Here is a 24,930-nt window from a genome sequence, read left to right as displayed (position 1 = left end):
CGGAAGAGGTCGTCGTGTGTTTTGGTTCTAAGGGGAAGTTGCGACGAGAAGAAAGAAAGGAGGAGACGTGACGGGATTGTTGAAACTGTTTTTCTCGGCTCCCCATACCATCCCTACGCAAAAGCCCCGGATACCGTGTGTATACACACCAAAGCGGTGGGAGTAAAAGTTTCCCCATCGCCTGGCTCTCAGGTAGCGGACACGTCGCTGTTAGCTGCTGCTGCCTCGCTGTATTTAGCGCTAACGGTTGCTCTGCTGTGCCTCCGTTAGCTGACTTCGGCTAAAGTCTGACCCTTGACAATGTAAATAATTTTAAGCCTTTCGGATTCAGTTGAGTGTTTTTTGTTGTATAAGATAACCTGATTCATTTAACACGACTACAGAAGTTAACTTTTATGACATGCAGGTCGTTTAGTCACCAGCTTAAAGGATGGCTGGACTGCTATCAAGTGCTAACATGCTAGTGCTAGCGGTTTGGCAACTCCCCTTTAAAAACGCCGTAACAGATTTAGTCCAAGATTATTATTTTTTAAGATTAGCACATTATTAGTCAACACGTGTAGCTTTTTTGGTAAATATTTGTAGTTGTGAGAGGTTAACTATGTTGTCCAGCTATCATCCACAAACAACATGTTTGCACTGTGAAAGCTAACCAGCTAAACAACCATTATAAAATCTATATCTAATATCCAAACAGAGCCAGGGCCGCCGCCAATGTATTTATAGTCAACGACTGCCTTTTGATTTCGTATTCGTGGTGCGTTTGTTGACACTCCTTCTCGTAAAGTCTGGGTAAACAGAATTGAGTCCTGTAGCGTTTTTGTCTTTTTCTCATGCTTGTTTTTTCGGCATTCATTGCTAAAGTTAGTGTGTAAAGACGAGCCCTCCATTTATATTATAACTCTCACAAATAAAGGAGCTGTTTCTGAATGTATAGAAAGATGATCTGCCTGGTCCTTTACTTCAATTTTAGGACTCTTATTGTATTTCTTCTAACTGCAGTATCTATGTAAATATCATTTCTTTTTATTTAAATTAAAACAAGAACGTATAGTTTTAATTGATCAAACATCCCCCATTAGCTGGATCTATCTGTCACTATAAATGAAGTGAATATGATTTAAATATTTTCTACATCCTAAATGCCTCATAAATGACTAAAATAATTTTATAGAAAAGCATCAAGAAACTGACCAATGTTTATTAGTGGACTTAACTTTTTTAATGACTGGATAGTATGATATTAAAGACTGAAAAATCTTTTTACTAAGCGCTAATAACACTACACGTGGAAGTTGTTATTGTGCAAAAAGATTTCATGTTTGCTATTCTCAGTGTTTGGGAGATGTTAGAGGAAGCGCAGATAAAGTCAGAGGAAGCACAGAGAAGCTATTTAAAATCAAACTTTATATTCGACATGTCAGGAAATGTTCACAGTTCATTCAGACCTGCAAAAGTCTATGGAATAAAAGGAAGGCTGGACATAGTAAAGAAAAGTTATTTTATTTTTTTATTCTTTTGAAGTCCCGTAAAAATTAAAAAAATATCCACTGGACTTGGTTTTCAAGATTTGAAGACGTTTCGCCACTTCTCCAGGAAGCTTTCTCAATTCAAATGTCTGGATCTGCAGTGAGTCTGACTCTTATATAGACAATGGCTATGACTATGACCTGGATGACTGAGAATCTTCATCAGCAATTCTTTTGAAGGTGCTGAACCTCTAATAAAAACCCCCACTTAGAAATGTTGGGCTGCATAATTGAAGATTTTGACAGTGCTACTGCTAAGATAACCATTATCATTCTCTAAGGTGAAATTTTCCCTTTTCAAAAGTCTCCTTGAAATTAATTTAAAATATAGACACACATTTTTTTTGTGTATGTTCATTTTATAATAGTAAATCAGTTCTACAGAAAATGCATGAGCAATCGTAGTAGAAAGTTTAGCGGGGGAATATATGCTTAATACTGGTCTTAAATCTTATAGAGAAAAAATTCAATTGTCTAAAATCGATATCCAGAGTTCAGAGCTCTTTAAAAACTGGTGATCTGAAATCAATCACAAAGTTCTCATCTTTGTATCATAGTATAGCTAGATATATAAATCACTGATACAGTTCAATGCTGATGCCGATTATTTTGGCAACGAGCTAACAGATCCCCAATATGTGCTATAGATATTTTAGGCCGGTTATTGAAGCCAATATTACTTTTTCTTCTTCCAGTTACACAATACAAGTGACGCAATTTTAAAAATGTCACAAAATTCTCGATTTAAGCCAAAAAAATAACATCCATTAAAAACAAAAAAATAGTAAATAGTAAATGCTTTTAATGGGGTTTCAAGGCATGTTACTAGAAACCGGAAAAGGCCATCTACATATCGGCTGATACCGACCCAAAAACAAACCCGCTAATGTTGGCTGGCTAATGTGTCGGTCTATCTCTAGAAAAATATAAAATAAAAATTAGGTTGTTATTGACTACTTCACTGACTTAAAAAAAGATTGCTTGAAAAAGACTTCCCATATTCATGCTCAATAAACCAGTGATGTATTTGATAAATGGTGCGTAGGAAAAGGCAAACATATTTTAAAATATTTGTAAAGGTAAATTATTATGATTTTATTCTAATACTCTTTATGTGTATTTTTCGTAAAGTAAAATATGGAAAGATTTGAGAAGATTGCCTACATTGTAAACAGAATTTATTACTGCAGGGCGGCAGTAAACACTATCTATTAAAACTTAATTTGGTTTCAAAAGGTTTATTCCCAAAAGAGCTAAGCTCTTTTATGAAACTAAAGGAAAAGGGAAATAAACCTGGTGCATGTGTGCAGATGAATAGTCTGAAGTTTATCTTTGTTGCTATGCATGTTTTACTCCTTTATTTATTTCAGCTGAATTTAGAAGTTTCCTTAATTTGGTGTTTAAATGCTAGTTTGAGTTGTCTACAATTCTAAATGTTCCATCTGTCAGTGCGTATTTCCACTTCTGTATTTGATCATGTTTATTTTGAAATCCATGAATAGAAGTCATACTTTTCCAAGAACGGTGGAAATGATCCGATGAAACTGCTCTAACCATGTGTCCCACAGTTGGCATTTATTCCTAAAGAAGTTAGTGAGCAATGCATGGTATGCATCTAAACAGTAGCTCTCACAGAGAAAACATGCTTAAATACTGTGGGTGGGACTTATGTCCTCATCTTTCTGTGCTGTAATGAAACAGGGCTGTGTTTCAATTCACTACTTGTGTTGCTTTCTGTTACTCTATCTGGTTGAGACAGGCTCCTCTCATGTTTTCAGTGATTCACTCTCCTTTTTGTTCCAGCTTTAATTTCAGTTTATCAGTGTATAATTCAGACACGAACAGGTAAAACATGTTTAGAAAACAGACACAGCTTTAAGGCATGTGAGGAAGGTTTTCATTATAAAATGCAGATTCCGCTTGTAGTACTCCTCATTTTTCATGTTTGTTCGTCAGCTTTATAAGAGGTTTGTGTGGTTGTTTGCTTTTTTTGTTTGTTTGTTCTTTTTGTTATTCTGGAGGACTTTTGAGTGTTTTTTTTCTTTTTTATTAGATGATGTGTGGACGGCATCAATTAACATTTGCTAGATGTCACTTCCTTGCATTCAGTCCAAACTTTGCTATAAATTAACCTTAAAGGAATAGTACACCCAAAACATGATTAGCCTTCATTTTCTACTCACCCCCATGCTGAACAACACCCTGGAGTACTTTTTTGATATCTCAAATGCATCTGGAGATCTGGGAGGCTTCTTGCTGTCTGCTGACATTCAAATAATGGAGGTCTATCGTGACCGAGACAGAAAGGTCCATAAAAGTCCACAAAAAATGTGTCAATATTCCTCCATACTGCTCGTCCAATGTATTCCAAGTGTCCTGAGTGGGTAGCATCCAGAATTTACTCGAAACGAAGTCATTTAGAATGTTTTTAGAGCATAAACAGTAGTGTATAGGATTTCCTAAAAGCGCGTTCACGGCGCTACGGAAGCCGGCAGACCAAACCAGATGAAAGTGCGCATTCAGCGTCTGCTCTGCCAATAATGCAAGCGTAGAAGAAGAAATGTGCTGTTTACCTGTGCAAAGAAAGAAACAAAGAAAAGAAAAATGTCTGAGGACTTCAGTGTTGAGGAAGAGCATGAGTTCTTTGCCGAGCTGAATGCGCTGGTTTAGTCTGCCGGCTTCCGTAGCGTCGTGAACGCGCATGTGCGTGCTTTCAGGAAATCCTATACACTACTGTTTATGCTCTAAAAACATTCTAAATGACTTCGTTTCGAGTAAATTCTGGATGCTACCCACTCAGGACACTTGGAATACATTGGACGAGCAGTATGGAGGAATATTGACACGTTTTTTGTGGACTTTTATGGACCTTTCTGCCTCGGGCGCTGGGCACCTCCATTATTTGAATGTCAGCAGACAGCAAGAAGCCTCCCAGATCTCCAGATGCATTTGAGATATCAAAAAAGTACTCCAGAGTGTTGTTCAGCATGGGGGTGAGTAGAAAATGAAGGCTAATCATGTTTTGGGTGTACTATTCCTTTAAGATTAAATGTGATGCTTCTTTAGCTTCTAATATGGAGCTTTGTGTACATTTAGGAAGTTATTTTGTTTTTATGTGAGCAGTAGCATTGTTTTTTTTAAACTTTTTTTCTAAATACCTTTTTTGCAACTATTTCAGTTGTTGACTCTCGTACATCATTGAATGGCAGCTCATAGATGGCAGTCTATATGCTCAAGATATAATCTGTCTTTGTCTTAAGTGTTTAAACAAATATGCATAATTTACTGTTGTAACAGTAAGAAAGAAACTACTTATATATACATAAAGCAACCTTTATAGGGCAATAGGCAATTAAAGAACTGTTTTTTCCACCAATGCTATTCTTTGGCGTCTATATCTGAGGGTGAAATCAGTTCATAATTTCTGTGAACTAGAAGATAAAAAAGCTGTAACACCACTAGCTGCAAAACATTTAGTTTATCATATTTTAGTTGATTGAAGTGATACATGGTTTTACAAGCAATTTCACCATTTGATTTTTTTGCCATATACTTAAGAGAGGAAAAAAATCAAAATTTTTAGCCATATCACCCAGCCATAGATTATAGGTATCTTTTCCTGTTAAATTGATCTTGTCAAATTAAAAAAAAACTATATGGTGAACTCAGTTAACTGACTGTTCGGACAGATTGTTACTACTTTTCACACCTCATTGGTCATGTGACTCCGCCTCCCCAGCACAGTGCCTGCGCCATCTTTGTTTTTGACGCTGCTGTCAGGTAGCAACAGCCTTTGGCAACAGCGGGCCGCTGTGACAACCATTCCCATAATAGTAAAAGGGAACATATTTTGCTGGCAGGTTCGAACATTTAAAGTTGAATAAATAAACTGTTTCAGATGAGTGATCATAGCGATCTGCATTAGCAGCACTGTGTGTCTTCCTGCCAGCTCGCAGATTGGCTTCTCTGATTGGTTGATGTGGCACGTCGAGCAGCAGAAGTTCAATTTTTCGAACTCCAGCCTGCTGCTTGGGAAATTTTTAACATTTGAGCAAAGTTTCTGGGGAAGAACAGGGCGTACAATTTGTCATTTTTCTTAGTAAAGGCCGTATACATTGCTAAATAAAAGCCTGGTCAAGTCCTTGGGCAAGACACTTTGCCCACCTTGCACACTGTTGGTGATCAGGGTGCCTAATAGCATTGATTGTATGGCTGCCTTGTTTCTGACTGTCAGCTGTTAGGGCATATCCAAAACGCTTCCCTTTATGGGTACGATTTAATGCATAGTCAGTAAAAGATGTCCAGTAGAGAAAAGTTCAGTGTAGGAAAACAATATAAACTATTTATTTGTCCTCTGCTGGCTAGTGTGACTTTAGTTTGAGAATGTTTCATTTTTAATAGGGTCTTCATGTTGTCACTAGACTGGGATTAATCATCACCTTCCTTAGCTGTGCTTGACAGAATTGATTTATTTAAAATCGACATGTTCACACTGTTATATTGTTGTTTTAATGAAAATATGCTTCTCTAATGTTCCTCATTTTGATTTTGAAATGACACCATGTTAAGGAAACGCTTTAATAATGAGGTTTTTGAAGACGATTTCCAAAGTTTAACGTTAATTTTTTAGTAGTAAAGCAACTTGTATGTTCTTGTTTTCTAAAGCAGACGCCCAGGTCGTGAAGTTTGGCCCAGAGGATAGCACAGAATCTGATAAGGCCATGGCAAACAGAGGAGGAGCTACAAGACCCAATGGACCCAACGCAGGGAACAAGATCTGTCAGTTTAAGCTGGTGCTGTTGGGGGAATCAGCCGTTGGGAAGTCCAGCTTAGTGCTTCGCTTCGTCAAAGGCCAGTTCCATGAATTTCAGGAAAGCACAATAGGAGGTTAGTGATTTTAAAGGTTGGCCCATTTGTTTGTGATCAGTTTTGTATGTACAGTAAGACTTTGGAGAGAATGTTGTGTGGGTGGGAGGTTGATGATTCAATCTTGACTCATCCTTATTTTATCTCCTCAGCGGCTTTTCTCACCCAGACCGTGTGTCTAGATGACACAACAGTGAAGTTTGAAATCTGGGACACTGCAGGTCAAGAGCGGTACCACAGTTTGGCACCCATGTATTACAGGGGAGCACAAGCTGCCATTGTGGTCTATGACATCACAAACGAGGTACATCTGTCACTCACTATTTTTCCAGTTTTGAGGGCTGCATTGATGACACTTGCATATCTTGAGGAGGGGGGAATATGACCAGATCAATTTTATAACAAGCTGCAGCATGAAGTAAAGCGATAGTGTCAACATGTGGCACGTGGTCTTTGTTTCACAGGAGTCCTTTGCACGGGCGAAGAACTGGGTGAAGGAGCTACAGAGACAAGCTAGTCCTAATATAGTCATCGCCCTGTCAGGAAATAAAGCCGACTTGGCCAGCAAGAGAGCTGTGGATTTCCAGGTCATACTTATATTGTTAAACGATACTGCATTAAGCCACCTGGTTTTTGTTTTACTACTTTCTGAATCATATAGCTTATATCAACCCTATTAAATTCTCCATTTATACTCTAAAACAAACATAAGTATTATGTTAAGACGCAGCTTTTCAGAAATTCTTGCAAACCCTTGAATTTTCCATGTTTATAATTTCCCAACCAAGACAGTCTAATATTCTATTAATTAAATAAACTATAAATCCTTTATGCTTTAGATTGTTTTTATGTTTTTTTGAGTTGAGATGAAAAATTGGTTCTATAAAGAAGTGAGTTTGGGAGAAAATGCATCCAACATGTTTCTGATTTTGGTTTGTTAAATAGTTTGATAACCATATATCATTTTCTTTCCACGTAGATTATCCTGCAGTTTGTGTTGGGTTTTCGCTATGGTTGAACAATTCTTAAAACAAACAGTTGAGAGTGTTGACCTCTACCTGAATTGGGTTCATAGCAAACATAGACATAGACCCTAAATCTCAACATTGTTTAAATAAAAAGGTTGAATCTGGCCTGGATCTGCTGTTGTCTCATGCAAACAGATTGGCTGTCATTATTTTTGACTATTGCGCCTTAACGCTGCTTTACCTTCTTAAACTTTTTGAGCTGTGTTAAAGAACAATTTTGAACAAATTAACATTTACATCCATCGATAAACCCTATACATAGTTCTTACAGGGTTTCTGCGGGTCATTCAAAATCATTAGATTAATATATTTTAAATTAAGGCCTTAATTGGCATTAAAATAAATTAAATGTGATTATCATTTAAAAAGCTTTATTAAAAAAAAGTCAAATATATCAGATTTAACTGGTTTCACGTGGTTGCATGGAACTGCTCCTGGTTGATCCTAAAGCTATATGTTCAGAACAGAAGCTCGAGGCACAGAAAAAGCTAGAGAATGGAAAAATGCTGATTTTAACATAAGTGGCCAAAAAACGAGAAATTCGGGACATGGCTGCAGCCTGTCGATGGTAAAGATTGCAAAGGATTTAGCCGTGTTTATATATATATATAATGAGTACTTATTAATGGCATTAAAATTATTTCTAGGAGCATTAAAAAGTATTAAATTAGAGTTCCTCCTTCCTGTATAAACCCTGGCTTGAATAATAAATATTTATTGAGATTTAGACAGTAATTTACAACATGTAAATTACAACATACAGTATTACTGCAGTAATGATAAGTGACAATATATATCCTGCCCTATATTTATTACATGATAGTAAATAAACTTAAAAATTGTGTTTACAATGTGAAAAAGTTCAAAGCATTTAAAATACTTACTCTTTAGGATGTAACTTTCAGGCTTAATTTTTTAACTTTATTTTACAGTTTTATAGAAAAACAAACATCTAGCAATTTAAAATCAAAGCTTGCTTGGAAATGTAATTCTTTGTTGCTCCAAAGTGTTTTTAACCTGACAATTGTGCGAAATGTATAGAGAAATGTGTCAGGAAGTGTTTTTCTAATTCTGTTGTGTACTTGATGTTAACAGGATGCTCAGTCATACGCAGATGACAACAGCCTACTTTTTATGGAGACATCAGCCAAGACATCAATGAATGTGAATGAGATATTTATGGCTATTGGTAAGTTATCCTCTATATGTTGATAATTTAATTAAATTCAAAAGTACTTTGTTGATCCCAAAGGAGAATTAAATGTTCTTGCAGCTCTTTTTTTTACGAGTTCTTGTACATTTTGATAGCTGTATGGTGATAGGCAGTGTTAGTTTAAAAATTGGAAAAGAAATATTACTGCTTATGCCATCTTTGGCTAAAAAGTGTGTGAAATAGCAATTCTTTTCCTTCTTATGTTTGTTGTATTTGTTTTTTTTTATTTAGCAAAGAAATTGCCAAAAAATGAACCTCAAGCTCCAGGAGTCAACAGTGGCCGGACCCGAGGCGTTGACCTGACAGAAGCTGCTCAGCCAGCCAAGGCTCCATGCTGCGCTACCTAAAGATGAAGAGCACAGTTTTCCCTCCCTGACCTGTAAACTAGTAACTAATGTGGCTGACGCCCCAGATGCCACTGCAGCTACTAATGCAACATGTCCCCCTTTGTTTGAAACAGAAACAGATGCCCTGTAACTTCATCACACTTATTTTTGTATCACAGTAGCCAAGTCATCAATGCCTTTTAGGGCTCTGCCTCTTCCATTAGGGTTCTGTTGGTACCTGAAGAAGCCTCCCGACCACTCTGCTTTTTTTCTCTTTTTTTTAAATGCATCCAGTTGATTAGGTCAGCAGTTAACATTGATGTGTCTGTGATGAAGGCTTAGCTTCCCTTTTCCGGGGACTGCTGCTTTATTCACACCGTTCTTCTGATTTCTACCATCCTTTCATGTCAAGAACTTTAACGTTCAGATCGATCATCTTTGGTTGATTTGTGTTAGTTATCGTTTGCTATATTTTGTTTAAACTACAGATGCACATTCCTGTGTATTTAAGTGGATAAAGAGCACAAATAGAGACAAGTTGCAGACATAGAGCCATTACTTACGGCTCTAAGAAAAGAAGCAATGGTTATTAAAAAGTCAAAGAGGAACCCTGAGATCTGTGTACCTACCCTGTCATCAGGACCTTTTATTTAAAGTTTAAAAGACATTTTTAAACTTTTAATCTCCCTCAAGCCACTAGCTTTCGCTTGTGGTACTGTAGTCTTCTCTAAGCAACTGTGCCTGCTTTTTTTTGTGTCCATATTGGCTTTTTTTCATGTTTTGCTGTATTGCTCAATGATTTGAGTGTTTGCAATTAGTATTGCACCACAGCAAAAAAAAGCCCACTCTCTCCTCCAATCAAGACACAGAGGCCTCTAAGGTACACATCAGCAGCCGCTCATCTCTTCCATGTTTCATCCATTCATTAATCCCCTGTTGACCATCCCTTTCTGTTCAAACTTGGGTTGGAGGATTCAGTTTATGCAAATACTTTGCTTTTCCCATTATTTCAGTGTTGCTTGACCGCTGCAGGGTTTGCACAGGGTAAAAAAAAAAACAACAAAAAAACAAAGGTGGTGGTTGTAAGTGGGACGCTGCAATATGTGAGGTCTCTTCATGTTTATAGTGGAATTCTAATTATTTCACGTTTCGATTAGGAAGTGCTTTAGACACATCGGTGTGTCCGTGTATTCAAACTTTTCTTGGACTGGCTGGCTGGTGACTGATTTCATCTGTAGACTTAGAGTCACATGCACATTACACACGTTTGCACAATGGAGCACACATTCACTGAAAAACAGCAGATCAGCTCCCAGGCAGTCTGTTACACCTCATCCACATCACTGTTAAGCACATTTCTTTTTTGTCTTTTTTTTTTCTATGTCCCCACATGTTACATTCACATATTGACACACGTTACTTATATAGACTTTTTTTACCGGTCTGTCTTTCTCATGCCTTGCACTAATGATGCTTATGAATTTATGTTGTCATAATCTCAGTCAGTGTGTTATAAATATATACATAATATAAATATATAAATAATATACTGTAAATATGGTGTCGCGGTGTAGTCTACTTTTTTCCTGTTTTTTCTAGTGACTAATGCTTGCTATGGAGTTATTAAAAATAATTATTAGGGGTAAAACAAAACAAAAAAACTGTACAGATGGCAAGAACACAGCTACAGTTTTGTTTGGAGTTTTGCTGTTTTCACAAAAATGGTTAAATTATAATCAGTGGTGGTCTATATTAATGTATGTAGTGGTATTAACTAAAGGTAAAAGTAAAATTGCATTTATTTACACATCTAAAATGTTATACCCAAGCATATTAGATTCAGACTTGTTTTTTTTTTTTTTTTATGACCTTTGTGTTGCCTTTCTTTTGTTGTATTTATGTCCTCGGTAAACCTGAGCGATGCAGTGGTGGGAAAGTTTCCCTTAGTTTTGATAAATGACGATCTGACCATCCACATCTCAGCTAGCATTTTTACAGTACTGCAGGATTGATAGAATAGAGGTCAGGTAATCTAATAGGGATTTAAATTGTATCTTTTCTTTTTTTTTTTTCCTGTCAGCACTTCTTTGCAAAAGAACACATTTAAATGCAACCATTTTACAGTCCTGTTATGACAAAGTACATTCTGAAATAAATTTGATCATTTATCATTGTAGTTTGGAGGTTTGTGTCTGCATGTTTTTAGTTGTTTTCCAATAGCTTTAAACAGGCTGTAATAAGAGTTTATAAATATATTCTTGTCAAATTAGTATTTTTTATTGTGTCAGGCTGTAACCACAAATATTAATTTCATGCTCTTATTGTTGCATAAAATGTGATGTAAAAATGCTTTAACAAAAAAAAAAAAAGCATGGTTTTCACCATTTACACATTGGACTTAAAATTCTTATTTGAATTTCCCTTAAACTTTGAGTAGGCCATATGCTTTGAACTCAGTCTTTTCTGGAGTCCTAAGTCTTTAGCACAAACAGATTTTTGTTTTTCCCAGATTTCAACTGGTCCCTTTCTCTTATCAACGATCATATTATCCTGTTAAAGAAAAACATTCCCATGTTGTGATGCTGTTACTGTATTTTCTTATTGTTTCATAATGTAACTTTAAAACAGCTTCACAACTTATTTTTCCTGAACTGTCTTTTGCATTTATTGGTCTTAATTATTAAATTCTTCACTGATGTTGTAATTATATGTATTAATTACATTTTATTTAAGGGTAGCAGAATAAGGGGGACAACAATCTGGTTTCCAGTTGTCTGAAAATGTTAAAACTAGTAATATTTTCCCTTTTATTTTACGAATATTTTATATAAAAATGTGAAAATTTTCCATGAGCAAAAAAATCTTGCATTTGAAGACACTAATATTTTTTCAAAGATAAAAAGCTGCACTGGTGGGGGGGGGCATGTTATATTTCCCACTCCACCACATTTGACCTTGAAATTTCCCTTCATTAGCTGCTTTTTGTGACCTCTCAAAGTTGCCAGTCTGTTAAAGTGGCCTGTCCAAATGTGCGCCCCCTAGCGGAGGAAAATAGGCCTGCAGCTAAAAATTGAAAATAAGGATGAGCGCCATGTCTGATCCTCCTCCTGTGGAATAGAGCGGACCGCGGAGTGATCGTCTTCCGCGGGCCCTGCGGTCCCTTCGGGGTTTCGGTGCTGCAGTCATGGCCGACAGCGCGGGAATTCAACAAGGTTCACCGGCCGTCGGAGCAGCGGGCCTGGTTCCGGCCGCTCCTGGAGCCGCGGGGTCGGAGGGCTCCGGCGCCGCTGGAGGATCCGCACGTATAGCAGCCAAGAAGGCGCAACTCCGCTCCTCTCCTCGGCCGAAGAAACTGGAAAAACTTGGAGTGTATTCATCCTGCAAAGTATGCACACTTTGGCAGACATTGATTCACTGCAGTTTTGATCTTTAAGGGGAGCTTGCTTGGGTTGGCAGCAATAGTTTATTAAATGCAAGCGCAGTAAAAGGAAGCCATTGCATAATTCGTTTTTTTCTGTATTTGAATTTGCATGCAACAGTGAGTTTATGAAAGGATGTTATAAAATGAAGAAAAAACGTTGCATTGTGGCTCCTTAGCAGCGGGCCTGTAAACTGCAGCTCCCTCCGTGTTTTTACAGCGCTACCCTGTTTCTGTCAGGGTGGGGGGTGGGTGCGCGTAAACATTGGCTGCTCCCTTGGTGTCCCTGGCTGTGGGCAGAGGCGCTGCGTGTTTCTGCGTGTTAGTGCGGAGATCACCGCGCTTTCACCGCCAGGCCCGTCGGTCAGAGTAGATCTGGATGTATATAAGCGCGTCTGTGTGGCTTATGCAGCTATGAACCACTAACAGGGGACTGGGGTCTTTGTTTTGACAGGATGACAGCTGCTGGAGTGGGCGGAGTTTGTTGTGGTTCCAATGCGCATGCGCAGAATAGCCCAGCCCAGCTGACCCTCTGCCCAACCCTGTGTTTACCTTAGTGCACAGGTTTACCTCTGTAAATAAATATTACACCTTTGTTTATTTCAGTAATTCAAGTCAATAAGGATACTAATGCAATATAAAGCGTCACATTTAGTTTTTTTGAAATGGTTCTATTTTTAGTTTTAAAGATTTTTGGTCACAGCTCATGAAAGAAACTTAAAAAAATTCTATGCACAGATTTAAAAAAAATAGCTAAATTTAAATGTGTGAAATCTAGCATTGAAATTGTAATTTCTATTTGCAAACTTTACTCAGATCTGTATTGATTTTAAGGCAAATTTATGAAGAACCATACTTCAGAATTAGCTCTCCTAAAAACCTACATCGCAGCGATAGAGTTGATTCTTTCCCGGTATCATAATCCTCATCACCGTGCAGGGGATCAAGACATCTCACCTGGTCAGCCGGGCCAACAATGCCCCTAACGACTCCCCCTTTCAGAGGCACAGACCAGTATCGGGTATTTCAGTCTATCAAAGACCTCAAACTGTCCTCATTTCTAAAGCGTGGACCTGTTCTTCCAGTTCAGTTTGCATGTTTTCTAAGCCAAAACAAGTCTTTATTGGGATACTCTATAAAGCTTGGAACTCAATGCTAATTATGACTTTTTGAATTGTAAAAGCTTCCTCGATGGGAAGCGAAACGTCTTCAAACTTGGAAAACAAAGTCCAGTGGATTGTTTTTTTTAACTTTTTATTCCTATTATAGACTCCTATTACAGAACCCAAGTTTTGCGTAAGAGAACCAGCTGAGGTCCACAGTAATGCTTCAACAGGCAGTGTTGATTTAGTCCAAAGCACAGCTGTTAAGAAGATATGCTTTGCTTTGCAGGGAAGCTATGTGGAGATTCTATAGATTAATTTTCCCAGTAGGGTCTTACCCACGCTACCAAAAATGCTGCCACGTTCAACAACTCTTTTACTATTGTATAGGGTGGCCAGGAAAGGGATCTGACCTAAACCTCTCTATTAGATGTAGTCAAGAGGAGATGAGCTTAGGGTCACCAGCATCTGATTTTCTGGGTTGGTGGCCTTCATGAAAAGCAGCACTGGTGCAATAATTTGTTAAATAAAAGTCTTGCTTTACATTGGCATGCTTTACAAAGTTTGACACTTTTCTGTTACTTTGTTTAAAAATTTTGAGACACTCATTTTCCAATAGCTGTGAACCATTACCATCCAAATTATTGGAGATGGATTCTTAATTTATTTCACTGTGTAATCATTCTATACTGATCTCTCTGCATGTTTTTATTTTTTATCTCAGATTCAGAAAAAAAGTGTGTTTTATTGCAGCTGATACATGCAGTCCGTACTAATTTGAGTGATGTTTTCTTTAGGCTGAAGGAGCCTGTAAATGTAACGGCTGGAAAAGTCAGAACCCGCCTCCAACGCCTCCTCAAACTGACCAGCAGTGCAGCATAGTAAACCTGCAGGAACCTTGTCGGAGCTGTTCTCACACTTTAGGTACTAAATTACTAACATGTATCTACAGCATTTAGTAGCTCAGTATGGTGCCCGGGAACTGACATGGGGGGGAGAAATATATAATGTGCAAAGAGGACTTTATTTGGTGTTAAAATTATTTGGGAATTTAGCCTTAATTCCCTTTTTATAATTCCATCTTTCAGTGTCCAAAGTCATGCATTTTCCATCTACATTCTCCCTCGGTGAAGGCAGCAATGACTAAATTTTATTCCACAAACACCTGCTGAGTGGCCCCTCACTGACTACTGGTACTACTGGAAACTGACTCCCAAATCAGCCTTTTTTTTTTTAGCTATAGAAACCAGTGAGGCCCAGAACTTTAAGGGGGGAGCCTATAAGCTTCACCCTTATCGCTGGTGGGTTAAAAGATTGAAGTTGATATTTTACAGTCCTGCACACATCGGTGCATCTGGTCACCATTCATACCTGTCTGTGAATATTTTATTAAATTGAAATGCTTCACTAATGAGAAATCAGAATCTCTTTATAGTTTAACCTTTACCTAAAATAAGACTTGATCAACTATCTTTGTCTATCATGTTTTTTGTATATCTGCTACAGAAGGTGCACTGTAGGAGCATTATGTTTTAGAATTTTGCAAACTATATACTTATGGTGCAGCCACAAATAAACATATCCTGAGAACAATTTTGAAGCACCCATTAGTTTTTTTGAGAGAACAAATGAGTATTTTGTGCATACGTTTATGCATGTTTTTTCCCATGTCAGATCCCGGGCTCCGTAGTTCAGTGTTGATGCAATCTGGAAAAAAAATTAATTGCTTAAAAATCTCTGTTTTCCTCCCAGGTGATCATGTGACCCATCTTGAAAATGTTTCAGAGGAGGAAATGAACAGACTACTAGGTATTGTTTTGGATGTGGAGTATTTATACACCTGTGTTCACAAAGAGGAGGATGCTGACACCAAACAAGTCTACTTCTCACTCTTCAAAGTAACCTCCTGCCTTCCTCATCATTATATATCCTTATGTATTACTTTAAAAACACCATTTTGAAAACTGCATTGCACAGGAACAAAAGATGTTTTTTTTTTCTTGCTTTCCTACAGCTGTTGAGGAAATCTATTCTAGAGATGGGTAAGCCGGTGTTACAGGTACAAGAGAGTCCTCCATTTGAGAAGCCCAGCATTGAACAGGTAAAGTACAGCTTCTCGCCGGGAGACAACATTGCATTTATTAAAGCTGGCATCACCTTATTGATCTATAATCCTTTGTTTATCGAAAAAGGGAGTAAACAACTTTGTCCAGTACAAATTCAGCCACCTACCATCAAAAGAAAGACTAACTATCATGGAGCTGGCCAAGATGTTTCTGAACCAGATCAACTACTGGCAGCTGGAAACGCCCTCTCAGAGACGCCAACGGGTACCGACTGATGACGTAGCTGGATACAAAGTCAATTACACAAGGTTGGGCCAAGCAAATTTAACCTCCCTTGGCGCAATGTACTTTGCCAATTCTAGAATCTGTTTATTTGCTTTTTGTAGATGGCTGAGCTACTGCAACGTGCCGCAGTTCTGCGATAGCTTACCTCGCTACGAGACCACGCAGATCTTCGGTAGAACGTTGCTGCGCTCTGTATTTACTGTGATGAGAAAGCAACTGCTGGAGCAGGCCAGACAGGAGAAGGACAAGCTTCCTCCAGAGAAACGCACTCTCATTCTCACACACTTTCCCAAGTAAGTTTAAATATCTGAGATCAAACACACAAAAAGAAGCCATGACGAGTGAAAGAGGATCCATGCCAGCGGTGTTCAAACTACAATGGCCCTGAAATATGAAAAAAATGTTTGCACTGTTCAGTTGCAGACATTCCCAATCCTCACACAATAAAATATATTCCTTTTTAGTTCACATTAATATATTTATATAGCAGTAATTCAAAGCAAAGTTCATTTTTTTGTCAGTTTACAAAACAAATGTGTCAGTTCCAGGTCATCTAAAATATAGAATCCAGTTTGGTCCAAATTCTAATCATTCCAGGTTACTGAAGTACAATCAGCCTCTGTAGATACAGTACAGTGAAATCATGTGGTCAATGACAAAATAATATATATGCAAAGAAGAAAAACTGACTGGATAAATTCATTGGTTCCCATTCCTGTGGAAGCATGTGACAACAGTAGCAAGAAACCACTCATATCAACAAATCCACCTCATGCTACCTCCAGTTAAACTCTTATATATGGGAGCTTCTAGACACGAACAAGGTCCTAGAAACATACTCTGCAAAAACTAAAACTCTAAATACTTAATTTTTTAAAATTAAGTGCATTTTCCTTGGATTTGAGAAGGTCAGTAGGTCAATTTACCTATGGGATATGATGATGTACATTTAAAATAAGAAAAGAAAGAACTCCTTTTATGTTATTTCAATTGCACTATATCCAATTATCTTATAAGGGGAAAAACATGCAAACTCCATGCAGAAAGACCCCAGGCCAGTAATCGAACATGGGACCTTCTTGCTGCTAGGCAACAGTACTACTGTGCCATCAAGCAGTGTTGCTATATTGAGACCTAATTTCATATGCCTATCAGGGTTTTTGATTAATCCAATTTTGCACATCATTCTTTGATGTCACTAACTTAAAACACATTTATTGATGCTTTAAATGGAAAAAAAAATAAAGGGAATGTTAAGTCAACGACAACAATAGCTTCCTTTAGGAACAAAACACCTTTTTGCTGCAGTAATAGATGAGAGGTTTCTCTTTGAAAGTAAAAGGAATAGAGTACTCATAGAAAAAAAGACAACAACAAACAGTGAAGAACGTTGCCAGAGAATTTTGTGCAAAGTAGTTGCAGCAACAGGTCTGTCAAGGTCTCTATCTAGGCAAGAGTTAAATACAAAAGTACAATGCAAAGGGAACAAAAAACAAAACAAATCATGAAGGGTGAATAAAGTTAATATCTAAAATTGCTCACCCAGGGATGTCCTCCAGCTTTAGACAGAATTGCATTGAAGGAATACACATTTAATGTACATTTTAAATGCGGTAATGATCTAGTTGTGTGTTTCTCTGTCAGATTCTTATCCATGCTGGAAGAGGAGGTTTACAGTCACAGCTCTCCCATCTGGAGCCAAGAGTTCATGGTGGGAGCAACTGGAGGGCAGATTCCCATCCACACAGGTAATGCAAATCATCAAATACATATTTGTTACTAATACAGTATTAATATATGCAATAAAACATTGTTGGGATTGTTTTCACTTTACGTCTTTACTTTTTCTAAGCAGTGATAAGTGCTCCCCCGGTAGCTAGGCCCATATACTACAGCACCAGTCCCGTGTCAGTGGACCAGTCGACCTGCGGCAGCCCTGCCAGGAAACTCGCATCTGTTCTGGAATCAAACCCAGGTATCACAGATGGACCTTAGGTTTTTATTCTAAATAATGAAACATCAGTAATTGGTTAGGCTCTTTCCTTTTGCCTACTTTAACCATAATATATAAGGAGATAATGATAATAAAATTGGATTTGTAAAAACTTCCCCATGAACTGAAATTTACCTTACTGTACATGTTCAAGTGTTGGCCACAAATTTGCTAAAAAGAGGAGATTGATGTCTGTTTAAACGTATAAATGAACTATGGGTGTTTTTAAAATCCCTTTTTCCTGGGTTTGCACTGGTCTCACAGTTGGAGAGAAGCGTAAAGCCTCAGAGCCACTCCATCATGAAGAGAACAAGAGACCCAAGGTGGTGGGCGACATCCCTATGGACCTCATCAATGAAGTCATGGCGACCATCAGTGACCCTGCCACCATTCCAGAGGTAACCTTTGAATAAACTCTGTAAAATACAAAAACTTTATAAAAAAAAGTTTAAAAATATACTATAGGGTATATAACAATACAAAGCTGCCATTTCAAATCAACATGAGGATATTAGTGATCTCGTTTTTATTTAAAATCTCCAGAGTGGATACTTTTGGGATGTGAAAATGTGTCTAGCTCTTTTACAGCTTCTTAGGTTCTTTTTGTGCCCCATAAACTTTAAAAAGGGAACAGACTGAACCCATACATAAATGTTTTAGGAGACAAAGCTGTGACCTTGAAACTTTAACCGTCACTCTGCCATGTTCATTTGCACTCATGTTGGTTTGTGTTATTCATCTTTTGATCAGGTACAAAATCTAATATGTTCTGTATTTTACAATCATGGCCCCAAGTCTATTCCATGAAAGATTTTTATGTATGTTGTAAAGCTGAGGTAATGGATTTGGGATAATTCTACAAGCGTTTATGCAGATGTTACTCTAATTGCTAAAATCTGCACCAGTACATAAATCAATGTCCCATTTATCGGGAAGAGGTGGGATCCCTAAATCTACTTTTGGAAGGTAAATGTAGAGTTTTGAGAACTGCTTTAGTGGTTGAATTTTAAGAAAGTTAGGAAATTCTATATTTAAATAATAGTAAATATGAACTACATAACAGCGAATGGCTCAATACGTCTAGAAATAAGTTAGAGGAAGAATGAACAATTGGAAAGTACATTCTAATTTATCGAATACAACTGCATTTCTTTTGGGAAAAAAAATCTGTGATCATTGGGAATCTTTTGATAAAAGTTTTATTATTAGAAATTATAACGCTCTTTCACTGGGGTACAATCTACTTTGTGTTGCTCTATTCGTATTGTTCTCCCTTAAATAAGGCCTCCTTTATCAACCCGTATAAGGTTAATATGCATTTTGTCTTTTAACCAAAGGAAACGACAGTTAAAGACATTTTAAAAGATATGTTATGAGAACAAGATGATCGTTTATATTTTACACTTATCCTCCTTCCTGGTCAGACAAGTCTGCTGTCTGCTCATTCTGCTCGTGACGAAGCTGCCCGCCTCGAAGAGCGGAGAGGGGTGATCGAATTCCACGTCATCGGAAACTCGCTCAATCAGAAACCCAACAAGAGGATCCTGATGTGGCTTGTCGGCCTCCAGAATGTTTTCTCACACCAGCTTCCTCGGATGCCCAAGGAATACATCACCCGACTGGTGTTTGACCCGTGAGTGTTTGTGCTTTATTATCCTCACCCTTGCACAGGAATAGGTCACAATGAGGACACCTGTGTCTCTTCTCTTCCAGGAAACATAAAACACTGTCTCTGATAAAAGATGGCCGCGTCATTGGAGGGATCTGTTTCAGGATGTTCCCGTCGCAGGGTTTCACGGAGATCGTTTTTTGTGCAGTCACATCTAATGAGCAAGTCAAGGTGGGAACAGTCCTTAACTTATTTCAATGTGTGGTGTGCTTTCTAGTGCCATTTATAAGTATTTGCTGCTAAGCTGTCTTTGCTCTTAAATATATCAGGCCATGAATGTAATATTAGTATCAGGCATAGATAACCTGAATAAATACTTGGAATTAAAAAAAAAATTGATTCTGTCAAATATCGCAATATTTCATTAGAAGATATTTGTATCATTTCAACATACAGATATATATATTAGATGATATAGATTCAAAATATGGCCGAATGGATCTTTCAAAGTTTTACGTATTTATAGGTGAGCATCCTTTTCATTCTTTTTTTACATAACTGTTAAACTTACAGCCACTAGTTGGCAGTGCACTGCCCAAGAGCCCATTGTTCAGCTCCTACAGAGCAACTACAAGATCCTGTGAGATGTTTTACAGCTATATTATTATGAAATCGCAATATATTGTTGTTGTTCATGTATCTGTATATATTGGTATAAATCATATCGTATTATGTATTGTACCACCAAATTTCTCATACAGAATCTGTCTATATACATATGCAGTGTTGGCGTTCTCTGAATACGTTCTTATTTTTATTAAACGGTAAACTGAACAGATCAGTTTTGAAGTAATGAACGTGAACAAGAGCGACGTTCACTCTGAGAATAATGATGTATATATTTTTAGAAATAAAATTCCGGTCTCTTGCATAAATCCCAAAGGGAAATATCCGGCAATCAGATCAGGTCATTAAGATCAAGATAAGTTTAAAGGAGGACATTATCAGAGGTATACCTGCAATTAGAGGTATGCCTGCTAGACCACCTTTGAATGGTTAAACAAAACAGCATAGTGAGTTTTTAGCCAAGGCAAATTCTTGAATTAAATCTGATTGAAATGTGTGGCAGCAGATGTTAAACAGCTAATGTTTGAAAATAAATCTATATAGACAAGTAGCATAAATGTCCTCCTCAGTGATGTAAATCACCAACTGATTTTGGTTGAGGGGCCAAATACTGCATCCTACTGGGCTGGTTTGGATAGATTTTTCCTCTTAAAGGGAAATGATTTTAAAACTGCTGTTTGTATTTACTCAGGTAATCTCTCTATTATTCTATTTGGTGATCTGTAACCTTAGTTTCAGATCACGAAGTGTCTCAAATCAGAAAAATAAAAACAGAAGTCTGAGCAACTTTGGTGTTACATATGAGTCTGATCTTTACTTGTTGCTTGCAGGGTTATGGGACTCATTTAATGAACCACCTAAAGGAATATCACATAAAACATGAAATACTCAACTTCCTCACTTATGCTGATGAGTACGCAATTGGGTACTTCAAGAAACAGGTAGGTCTATATAGGTGAATATATAGGAATATATTTAAAATAGCTTCTTTTTACGCAACATAAATCCTGCCGCTTCCGTTAGAATTGGTCCTATCCTACTAATCCTTTCTATCATTAACAGGGTTTCTCTAAGGACATTAAGGTTCCCAAGGCCAAGTATGTGGGCTACATCAAGGACTACGAGGGAGCAACGCTGATGGGCTGCGAACTCAACCCCAGCATCCCTTACACAGAGTTCTCTGTTATCATCAAGAAGCAGAAGGAGGTACTTAGGTGAATATTTAACCAAGTATTGCTTGCCTTTCACCCCCATTCACACCCAGCGTCTCTTGTGTCTCTGTCAGATCATCAAGAAGCTGATAGAAAGGAAGCAGGCCCAGATCCGAAAGGTCTACCCGGGGCTGTCCTGTTTTAAGGACGGGGTCCGGCAGATTCCCATCGAAAGCATTCCTGGCATACGTAGGTTACCGGGAACCATAGAGCACATAGAAAAACAAGCTCACACTAAGCTGTTATGAATGCTTTAATGACAATGGATGTTTTTTTTTGTGGGGTGGTTATTTAAACAGGTGAAACTGGCTGGAAGCCTGCAGGCAAGAGGTAAGAGAATGAGTTCAGCTTATTAAGACCATCAACAGATGATTTTTAAATTGATTTTACACAATGGAAATAATTAGGACTTTTGATCTACAACAGTAAATACTTTAAATAAAAGTGATAGTCTAGGCTTTTTTTTGTGTTTTATTGTTTTATTTACCGGTATATGTTAAACAATACAGCTAAACAAATGCATAAAACATTTATATTTATTTATACAACCCTTTTTCTTTTTTGTTGTAGCAAGGAATTGAAGGACCCTGACCAACTTTACAGCACCCTGAAAACCATCCTGCAGCATGTGAAGGTGGGCCTGCAGTGTTTTTTATTTCTCATTTTAATTTCCAGGATCAAGTTTCTAAAGTTCTCAGGCCCTTTTCTGCTCATTGCAAAGGAGACGGTCAAAAGCTCACACTATATTTTTCTATAGATAGTTTCACTGCAGCCAGGCTTAAAATATAGAAACTTTAATGTCTGTGAGATTCAATTTAAATCTGAGGAGTATTTGGGTTTTGGAGAGCTAAATCATTTGTATCTTGTATGATATCCTTACGTAACCATGATGCATATAACTCCTACCCAGAAAAATTAGCAAGCGTTAAGCACGAAAGGATCTGGAAAGAATCCAAGAAAGATGCAAAGAGTCATTAAATTTTCTTTGTGTTTTAGAGTCATCAGAACGCTTGGCCCTTCATGGAGCCTGTGAAAAAAACAGAAGCACCCGGTTACTACCAAGTAATCCGCTTCCCCATGGGTGAGCAACTCATGTTTACAGAGACATGAAAATGTTTCCCTCTTATGTTTGCGTATCTTTTTTGCAATTAAATGTCTTAAATCATTAAAGAGACTTAAGTAATATTAACCACTTTTAACACAAGAAGCTGTTTTTTGGTTATAAGAATTACGGAGTAAGGGCAAAAGCTATTCAAAATAACCTTTCTATATGAAATTGTAATAACTCCCTAAACCCAATGACTAGCTCTGCAACCCGTTCTGCAACAGGTACCTTCAATAATCGACTGACGATGAGTCTTTTGTATCATGTGGGGGAATTTGCCTTATCACACTATAGCAATTCTATCAGGTTTAAGTCTGGACTTTAACTAGACCACTTCAGAAATTTCTTTTTTTCTTTATCTATTTAGAGGTTCATGGATGTCTTTCTGTTACGGAGCAGAATTCATGGTTTCATTCACCAAATGATCCAGGTCCTGAAGAAGCATAGCAGCACCAAACCATCCCACTACCACCACCATGTTTTCATTTTGGTACAATGGCATGTGCTTAATAAACTGAAATGCTAAGGTGGTTCCATACCAAATGTAACGTGAAACACAATTTACACAAGTTTTTTTAAAAGTCTCATCCGTTTATAGAACGGTTTCCCCAAAATCTTTAAGATTAAATAAAAAAAAATCAGTGGTGTGGTGTGTATATATATATATATATATCTATAAGCTCAACTCATATGTTGCTTTTCAGTAAGCAAATTGAAAGGCATCCTTGTGACGTATACCGTGAGCAAAGGGGTAATCTAACCCACAACTCTCTAACTGATTGCTTTGATCAGCTTTTCAAAGCTCCCTCATAGATCTAGCAGTGATTTGTGTTCTTGCTTAATTTGTGACCTTCCTGATTATTAATATATAATATAATTGTACATGGTTGTTGGTGTAATTTCTCAACATTGCTCCATTTACTTAGGGATTAGTAGCCCTTTTCAGACTGATGGATTTTCTTGTTTTAAATTTCCTGAGATCAGGGTGTGATGTGTTGTTTTTAGCCTAGCTTATGTGGTTAGACAGGTTCTGTTCAACTGATCAGTTCCGTCTATAGATGTGGCAGAGAGTTTATCTGAACTCAGCTTCCTAGAAAGTGGTTAATTGTATTCAACTTGTTTTAACAAGAGGAGAATAACTAATTCACTCAGCACTTTGCTCATCTGAAAAGCCTTTTCTGTAATTGTGTCATTTGAGAAGGTTAATTGTATTTACTCTGGTTATATTTGTCTGGTACTGTAGATCATTTTAACCTCAACTTCAACAAAAAATAACTTTGTATACATCGTTATCAAACAATAAGGACAATTTCTTAGTCGTGTGTTGCCTGTTAAAATGTTTTTATCCACAGACCTTAAGACGATGAGCGAGCGCCTGAAGAGCAGGTACTACACAACGCGGAAGCTTTTCATGGCCGACATGCAGCGCATCTTCACCAACTGCCGGGAATACAACGCTCCTGAGAGCGAGTATTACAAGTGTGCCAATATACTGGAGAAGTTCTTCTACACCAAGATCAAAGAGGCAGGTCTCATCGAGAAGTAGATGAAAGATGAGAGGTTTTTCTATCAAGGCTCTTGACAGAGGTTCAGTTAGCGGATAATCCAGAGGAAAAGAAAAAAAGATTACTGGTTGTGGAGTTGGTTTCAGAATCATATGTTATGTTTAATGCATGCTAGCCTTCATCCTAAATCAGATTTTTTTTTGAAAGATCGCCCCATAGGGATGGAAACACTGAACACTGACTTTCTGATGGTTAAGCATTGCAGAAGAAACTATGGTTCTATTATTTGTTCTAGAAAAAAACTCAAAGCGTCGACAGCTGATTGGATATTTTTCCCCGTATCCAACTTCACCTCCTCAGTTTTTCCATACTGCCTCTTAGTGTCTGCCTTTTCCTCTTTTTTTGACTTGTCAAATGAGAGGTTGTCATGTGAAGGAGCCAAATGTTCGATGGATTGAAGTGTTACCTGTGAGCAAAACAAGCTTTGCTGTCTACCTACGTATAAACATGTACAGATCTGAGGTTCAAGCTTCTCTGATGAGTTCATCCTGCCAAAAGAGGAATATAACCTTTACATTTTGTACATATTTGAAATCATTTTTAAGCACTTATGCCCTATGTATATTTTAAAAGCATATACCTAAAACATATTTTCCCCCATTAACCCATAGAGGGCAGTTTAGACTATCAAAATGCACTTTCCCCCCCAAAGTATTTACATGAATTTTACCCTCTTTTCTCTCTTTATTCTACTTATGGATTACACTGTCAACTCAGAACTACTTTAATAATCTAGAGTTTATTCTTATTTATGTGCTTTAAATCAGAAGAATAATGTTTAAGACAAAGTCTTAATTTATTATCTTATTTTTGTCCTGCAGATGGAGATTGATAACTTTATACTTTGGAGATAAATGAAAAGATTGTGCAATACGATGTAGTTTTGCTGTTTTGTAAAAAAAGGTGTTTGTACTTTCCAAACTTTAGGAAAAATAACCTTTTGTAATGTCTGTAAAAATATATTTCATGCTCTTTGTACAATTGGT

The 24,930-nt window shown here is 37.4% G+C and overlaps 2 protein-coding genes across 8 annotated transcripts; both read left to right on the top strand.

Moving 5' to 3' along the window:
- On the top strand, positions 1–11,138 carry rab5aa (RAB5A, member RAS oncogene family, a). Of its 4 annotated transcripts, none has more exons than XM_038288899.1 (6): positions 1–302; positions 6,198–6,416; positions 6,548–6,699; positions 6,860–6,982; positions 8,519–8,612; positions 8,868–11,138. In XM_038288899.1, the coding sequence occupies exons 2-6, from the start codon at positions 6,251–6,253 to the stop codon at positions 8,981–8,983; spliced, it is 651 nt and encodes a 216-aa protein (XP_038144827.1). In that variant the 5' UTR covers positions 1–302; positions 6,198–6,250; the 3' UTR covers positions 8,984–11,138. The 4 variants fall into 4 exon arrangements, with proteins under 4 accessions (XP_038144827.1, XP_038144826.1, XP_038144825.1 ...); XM_038288898.1 differs by having other exon boundaries at positions 6,195–6,416; XM_038288897.1 differs by having other exon boundaries at positions 2–192.
- Positions 11,139–12,011: 873 nt separating this feature from the next.
- kat2b (K(lysine) acetyltransferase 2B) lies at positions 12,012–24,830 on the top strand. Of its 4 annotated transcripts, none has more exons than XM_038288892.1 (18): positions 12,012–12,347; positions 14,281–14,407; positions 15,236–15,381; positions 15,498–15,584; positions 15,676–15,857; positions 15,936–16,127; positions 17,479–17,582; positions 17,690–17,809; positions 18,083–18,225; positions 19,252–19,460; positions 19,541–19,667; positions 20,894–21,004; positions 21,126–21,269; positions 21,349–21,463; positions 21,574–21,604; positions 21,845–21,908; positions 22,271–22,355; positions 23,732–24,830. In XM_038288892.1, the coding sequence occupies exons 1-18, from the start codon at positions 12,147–12,149 to the stop codon at positions 23,923–23,925; spliced, it is 2,382 nt and encodes a 793-aa protein (XP_038144820.1). In that variant the 5' UTR covers positions 12,012–12,146; the 3' UTR covers positions 23,926–24,830. The 4 variants fall into 4 exon arrangements, with proteins under 4 accessions (XP_038144820.1, XP_038144818.1, XP_038144822.1 ...); XM_038288890.1 differs by having other exon boundaries at positions 17,687–17,809; XM_038288894.1 differs by having other exon boundaries at positions 12,013–12,347; positions 18,092–18,225.
- Positions 24,831–24,930: the final 100 nt, after the last annotated feature.

The sequence above is a fragment of the Cyprinodon tularosa genome, unplaced genomic scaffold (assembly GCF_016077235.1).
Source record: "Cyprinodon tularosa strain WSP-4 unplaced genomic scaffold, ASM1607723v1 ctg26, whole genome shotgun sequence".
NCBI lineage: Eukaryota > Metazoa > Chordata > Actinopteri > Cyprinodontiformes > Cyprinodontidae > Cyprinodon > Cyprinodon tularosa.
Note: the sequence above shows the minus strand (reverse complement) of the source record. Positions and strands in the feature narration are given on the sequence as shown.